This window comes from Pteropus vampyrus, unplaced genomic scaffold (genome assembly GCF_000151845.1).
Source record: "Pteropus vampyrus isolate Shadow unplaced genomic scaffold, Pvam_2.0 Scaffold651, whole genome shotgun sequence".
Taxonomy (NCBI): Eukaryota; Metazoa; Chordata; class Mammalia; order Chiroptera; family Pteropodidae; genus Pteropus; species Pteropus vampyrus.
In genome coordinates this window covers 813,521-820,314 of record NW_011889432.1, presented here as the reverse complement: position 1 = coordinate 820,314, position 6,794 = coordinate 813,521, and the positions used below count along the sequence as shown (strand labels likewise).

Here is a 6,794-nt window from a genome sequence, read left to right as displayed (position 1 = left end):
AGAGAGATATATATCAAGTTGTACACCTTAAATATGTCAAGTGTATCTCAATAAAGTTGTTTAAAAAAACACATGACAATCTAAGTCTATAAAGAAAAAGCATTTGACAAAATCCAACATCCTTTTATAATAAAAAGCAGTCAACAAACTAAGAATAAGGGAACTTCCTCAACATGATAAAAGACATGTATGAAAAATGCAGTTAACCTCATATTCAATAGTGAAACAATGATCTTCCCCGAAGATTAAGAAGACAACGATGATATTTCTTTTCATCATTTCTATTAAGCATCGTACTGGTAGTTCTAGCCCAGAAAATTAAGCAAGGAAAATAAATAGAAGACATCTAGATTAAATAAGAGACATGTGGATTAGAAAATTAAGCAAGAAAAATAAATAAAAGACATCTATATTATAAAAGGATGATGCAAAACTATCTCTATTCACAGATGATATCGTCTTATATATTAGATAATCCTGAAGGATCCATGAAAAACTATTAAAAGAATTCAGCCAAATTTCAGGATGCAATATCTATGCACAAAAAAATGATTGTATTTCTATACACCAACACTGCATGATTCAAAAAGGAAATTGAGAAAACAATTCATTTACAATTAGATTAAAATGAATAAAATAACTTAGAAATATATTTATCCCAAACTATAAAACATTGCTGAAAGAATTTTTTAAAAACCTACATAAATTGAAAGATACCTAATATTCATGGAACACCTGGAAGATTCAATATTGTTGAAATGACAATACTCCCTTAATTGATTTACAGATTCAGCACAACCCCTATGAAAATCCTAATGGCTCCTTTTTTCAGAAAAGGGAAAGTCAGTCCTAAAATTCATATGGAATTGAAAGGGACCATGGTCAGCCAAAATAATCTTGAAAACTACCATATTTGAAGAACTCTCACTTTCCAATTTCAAAACTTACTACACAGCTACAATAATCAAAAAAGTGTGGCACTGGGAGGAGATATATTTATATATAAAATGGCGGGATAGAATTGAGAGCCCAGAAATAAACCTATATATCTATGGTTAGTTACTTGCCACAAAGGTACCAAGACAATTAATTAAATGGGCTAAGAATTGTCTCTTTGACAAAGGGTTCTGGGACAAGTGGATATCCATAGGCAAAATAATGAATTTGGCCTCCTTCATCACATCGAACATAACAATTAACTCAAAATGGATCAAAGACATAAATATAAGAGCTGAAAACATTAAATTACATAAAAAATGCAAACAATAAACAAAAAATACATAATTAGATTTTAACAAACTATAAAACCTTTGTACACACACACACACACACACACACACACACACACACACACACACACACAAAACAGTCAAGAAATTTGAAAGACAAGCCCCGGAAAGGGAGAAAATATTTTCAAATAATGTATCTGATAAGGATCTTATATCCAGAATTTATAAATAACACAACACAACAGCAACAAAAGACAAACCAATTTAAAAATGAACAAGGAATTTGAATAGACATTTTTCCAAAGCTACTTCACACTCACTAAGATGGCTATAATAAAAAATGGCTGAATCACTTATAACACAAGTCTTTCTCCATAGATTTATAATCTCACAGTGTTGAAATATTAAATTCTTATTAGAATTATGGTAATTGTTTGGATTATAGGTTTGTGTCTAGGTCTGTTCAAGAGAACAGATTAAGAATTCAAGTACAAACATCACTTATAAGCTTTTGTTTTAAAACCTAAACATCTGAAGATTGGAGGGAATGGTTAAATTATGAAAATATCCTTACACTGATTTTACTAAAGCTACTACAAAACATGTTTCAGACAATATCTAATAAAGTGAGCAAATGTTTATTCTATATGGAAAAGGGCTTACCATGACAATACCTATTCAAAATTATCCCAGCTTTGTAAGAGCTAATCGAAAAGGCAACGGAAAGTGTTAATATTTTGCTGTGAGCAGTGGGCAATGGGAGATGAGCTTACACTTGATTATTTTCTTCGTGTGAATTTTCTGAATTTTACACCACGCCCACATTGTGCACGCAATTCTTTTGCAATCGGTGAAAAGGAAAGAGAAAAATAGAAAATGAAGGTAAAATTATTCTCAATATGTAAAGGCCAGAAATGACTAATCAGTAAAAATTACCTAGAGACTGGGTCAAAATGGCAGACTAAGCACTAGCGTATTTCTCTCATTCTACTTCAAATCCTCTTAAATGACAGGAAAAGCAGTACTTGATTAATAACTCCAGAAGGGCGCCAAGAAAGGAAAGGGCGAATTCCTGGAAGATGGAAAGCAGATGGGGCAGGGGCACTGAGGTGGGGGTGGGGTGGTGGTGTGGAGCCTGTGGGCCCTGAACGGGAAAAGGTGACACTAGATGATTGGGGAGGAGGGTTGTGGGTCAGGCTGCTCCAGATTTTGGGAAGGCGCGGGGCTGGAAGCCAAGAAGCACTTCCCAAGCCCAGGGCAGAGGACGGTGTGAGAGTAGGGGGAGAAGGACGCACGGCGTTTGGCAAGAAGAGGAGTCCTCTCCGCTGGCACGAAGCTACGCTACAAAAAGAAGGAGGAGACTGCTGCTGCAGTCGGGGCTGTTAGGAACCGGATGTAGTAGAGGTGCCTCCGCCTCAGAGGGTCTGCTAGCCCAGTGCTGGAGACACAGCCGCCAATCCTCTTCGCTTACCCAGCCACCCTCCTAGGCACGCTCCTCGCCTACGGAATCTCCTCTCTCAGATCTTGCAAGCTCCCAGTCCAGCGACTTCTGACCCCTCTCTGCCCCCAGGCTCACAGAGAAGGCAGGAGCTAGGTGTCTTATTTAGGCACATGAAGTCTGTGATCCCTGGCCTTGGGCGGGGGGGTCTGTGCCACCTGACATGGACAGTACTGGATGCCGGGCAGGAGGAATAGGGGATGCCCCCTATTACTTTGACCCTAACTGAAACTTCATTGCTCTAGCGTATCTGGAACGATCTAGGGTGGGAAGGTTACTGCAGGCACGCGCCAGGATGCCTTGATTGCCAGCTTTCCCGTGTAGCTTTCGGGTAAAACTTAGGCGTGGGTGCACAGAGTGCACTAATTAGGAGACAAAGCTCACCGTTTCATACATTGAATTTATTTTTTCTTATTTTCCTTTCTTGACCTGCCTTGCTACTGTGCTGCTCCCAGATGTGAAGACCCCGTTCGGTAAGGCGGCTGCAGGGCAGCGGTCCCGAACAGGCACAAGTGTCTGTGATGTTACTGTGATGAAAAGAAAGGCTGTACACAAGAAGCATAGGAGCAGACCCACCTTCCAGCCTCGGAATAATATCGTAGACTGCAGAACTCGGCACGGATGGAAAGAAGGAGATGAACCTCTAACTCAGTGGAAGGGAACCGTTTTGGATCAGGTACCTGTAAATTTCTCTCTGTATCTTATCAAATATAATGGATTTGACTGTGTTTATGGATTGGAATTGCACAGAAATGAAAAAGTGTCATCACTTGAAGTCCTTCCTAATAAAGTTGCATCATTTAGACTCAGTAATACACACTTAACTGAAATTATGATTGGCAAAGCAGTGGAACATATTTTTGAGACAGAGGAAGGTTCCAAAAATGAATGGAGAGGGATGATCTTAGCTCAGGCACCTGTCATGAAAACATGGTTTTACGTTACCTATGAGAAAGATCCTGTATTATATATGTACCAGCTCTTAGATGATTATAAAGATGGTGACCTACACATCCTTCCTGATTCCAATGATTCTCCTCCTGCAGAGAGGGAGCCAGCAGAAATTGTAGACATCCTAATAAGAAAACAGGTGGAATATGCCAAAGATAATGGTTCCAAGAGAACTGGCATGGTCATTCATCAGGTAGAAGCAAAGCCTTCTGTGTACTTCATCAAATTTGATGATAATTTCCACATCTACATCTACGATTTGGTAAAAACATCTTAAAGATCATCTTGAAATTTGCCAAAAATGTGAGACTACTTGTAAAGTCTGTTCACACATAAAGTTTTGATTACTTTCCAATTTGTATGAATCATCTTCTCCCTTTCTGCATGCTTTTGCCCAGCCAAAAAAAAAAAAATGGAACTTTTACCCAGTCAGACCTTAGTGGAAGAAACCTTTGCCCTCCTCTCCAACTGTTTTACTGCTTTCTAGCCATAGGAGAATACTTGATTTATCCTATTAGTGAGAAGAGTAAAGTCTGATATCCATTGGTCCATACCTTTATCTTGGATGATACTGATAGGTTAAATGTAGCTGAACACCTGTTGTCTCATTCTTGTGGGCATTTGTATTCCCTGCACTCATGGAACTGTGAAGCTTCCTGAGATATTCACTGTGACTGGCTGGGTAAGTGTCTTTGCAACTTCAAATCTTCCCCCCAGGTAGCTTCAAAAGTCTAATTTGGGAATAGTGGAAGTCCATTTTGGTCTACTGCCCAAGTTGTATTTTCAATTCTAACTGTACTGAAAGTAAGACTAACATTTTTTCTCCCTTTCTGATTTTTGCATCTATTGCTCAACTTGTTCCAAAATCAAGGGGTAATTACTTTTCATTTTTCTACATAAGCAAAGGCTGAGAAAACTTCTGGAATTGATAAGAGGGCAAGCATTTGTGAACCAAACTCCAAGGAGAAATCAAGATTGGTCATCAATGGCATTAGGGTTTCTATTGTCTGCACTATCTCTGACTAGTACCTGTAGATATGGAGGGGGTTTTAACAGATGCAGGTTGTGCAAGCAAACTTTAACACAAGTGGGCTTTGCCAGCCCAGTGGAGCATTAAGCCAGGCTCTAGCTAGAGTTCTGTCACAGGATAAAACCTGGGTTTAGCAAGGGTTGTCAGGTCTGTCCAGGACCTCAAAAGGAAAGAGCGCACATCAGGATGAGATACAGATTTATTTTCTGTATTTTAAGAAACTTTAGATTAGGTTTTGGATTTGATTCTTAGGGGACTTCTGAGTCCCAGTGTATGATGTGGGCAAGGCACTTTCTAGAACTAAGAAAGGCTGGAAATAGGCTTTGCTTCCTCGTAGAGATTGGTGGGTTTATCTATTATGGTGTCCTAGCAGAACTATGAAACACATAAATTAGAATTAGTATTGATGATCAATTGGTTTGATGATGTTTTAAGTGCTTAATGTTGTCATTAGTAGATAGAAATCTAATAGATACTTGTTAGTGTTCTGTTTTTCAACTTCATCTTGTTCGTTGGCTGGTCCTAAGATACTCATGTGCAAATAAGGGTGAGCCCTACTGCAGCAGAAAAATAAGTAATAGAACAGGTATTGTACCTTCCATCATTGAAAGTATTGGTGAAGGTTAACCAAAGCCTAGGAAAGAACAGTTGAAAGATAAGTAAGGTTTTGGAGAGAAGTGCCTGGCGAAAACCAATGCTTTCTCATTGGGTTTCTGTAGAAGCTCCATTAGCAGTAACAGGCCTTGGACTTCTACAGATTTAGAACTGGGACTCATGACAATACAATCAAACACTTGGAAAAGTTATTCCAAATTAGTTTAAGTTCACAGGTCATGGATTGCAGACTGCTTGCATAGACAGACTGGCATCCTGCTCAGGATGAAACCAAGAAAATATTCTTTTCTCCCATCTTTTCTCTGTCTACTTTTTTTTTTCCTTTTGATACCACTAAGTCTTTGCTTGGATATTTGACTGATGACGGCAATGTAGGTCTGTACTACCCTATGTACTAAGTCCTGGGGACTTAAATTTGTTTGGGATATCTGTTCTAGTGGCTGGGAATTAGTGTCCTTTCTAAATTTTTGGATATGAGGATGATACTGTAATAATCTTTTGTGCTGTTGATACTGTGGAATCTTAAAAATGTGTAACATGGAGTTGTGGGGTTAGATTTATTCAGCTCCTGATCCTAAGGACTTTACACCCAATCAAGAAAAAGACAGTCCAGGCTGCAGCTGCTGAAGGAACCCCACATCTGTCTAAACATCTTTGTGAGATCTGTATGGCTAAAATGAGAAAAACAAGAAAATGGGAAAGGCAAAATTTTGGACTTTAATTCCTTTGGACTTTAAAATAGAAATTTAATTTGGAGCATCCATTTCTCCCTTGGAGTTTAATAGTTGGTGTGGGTTTCATACAGTTAAAGTTGAGGCATTTTCATTATGTTGTTGATGTTGTAATTTTTGGAGTATTTTAATGTACTATCTTTGGGTATTATTGTGTAATCTTTGTAAGCTGTGTTATAGAATGTGTCTTGACATAATTGTAAACTGGGGATAAAATAGTGAGTGAATTCTAAGCCTGGGGCATAAGGTAGCATTGGAATTAATTGAATAACTGTTCTATTCTGACTTATTTCAGAGCCTTCTAGGATCAAAAACAGAACTTCTCACCAGTCTTCCACAGTTTGAAGCAGGGCATTCCTAAGATACTGCTGGTCTCCCATGAAAGGGACAGTCAAGCCCTGTTTGTTCACCATGAATTTGGGTATTGGCCACTGTAGCTTAAGAGAACAAAAATGGCCAAGGGTATGATGGAATCTATCTTCTGCCTCTCTCCAAGTTCCTGACTCACGGAAAAATAAATAAAGAATTTCATATCTCAAAAATATTTGGAAGAAAACTTATGCTTGTCTCTACTTGCCACTCATTCAGTTTTCCATATAATAAGAAGAATAACTTGGTAAAATTGATTAAAGGGTTATTATGGATAAGCAACCTAGGCCCCTCTTGTCTCTTCAGCTCATTCTTCACAGCAAGGTATGGGAAAGACCACAGTCCTTCACTACGTGGCTGGGTAAACATCC

The 6,794-nt window shown here is 38.5% G+C and overlaps 1 protein-coding gene across 1 annotated transcript in view; it reads left to right on the top strand.

Moving 5' to 3' along the window:
- Positions 1–3,955, top strand: part of LOC105308985 (spindlin-3) — a 6,053-nt gene extending 2,098 nt beyond the window's left edge. The window contains exon 2 of the mRNA XM_011385059.2: positions 3,183–3,955. Coding sequence (XP_011383361.2) covers positions 3,183–3,955 — 773 coding nt within the window. The remainder of the gene's footprint in view (positions 1–3,182) is intronic.
- The last annotated feature ends 2,839 nt before the right edge of the window (positions 3,956–6,794 follow it).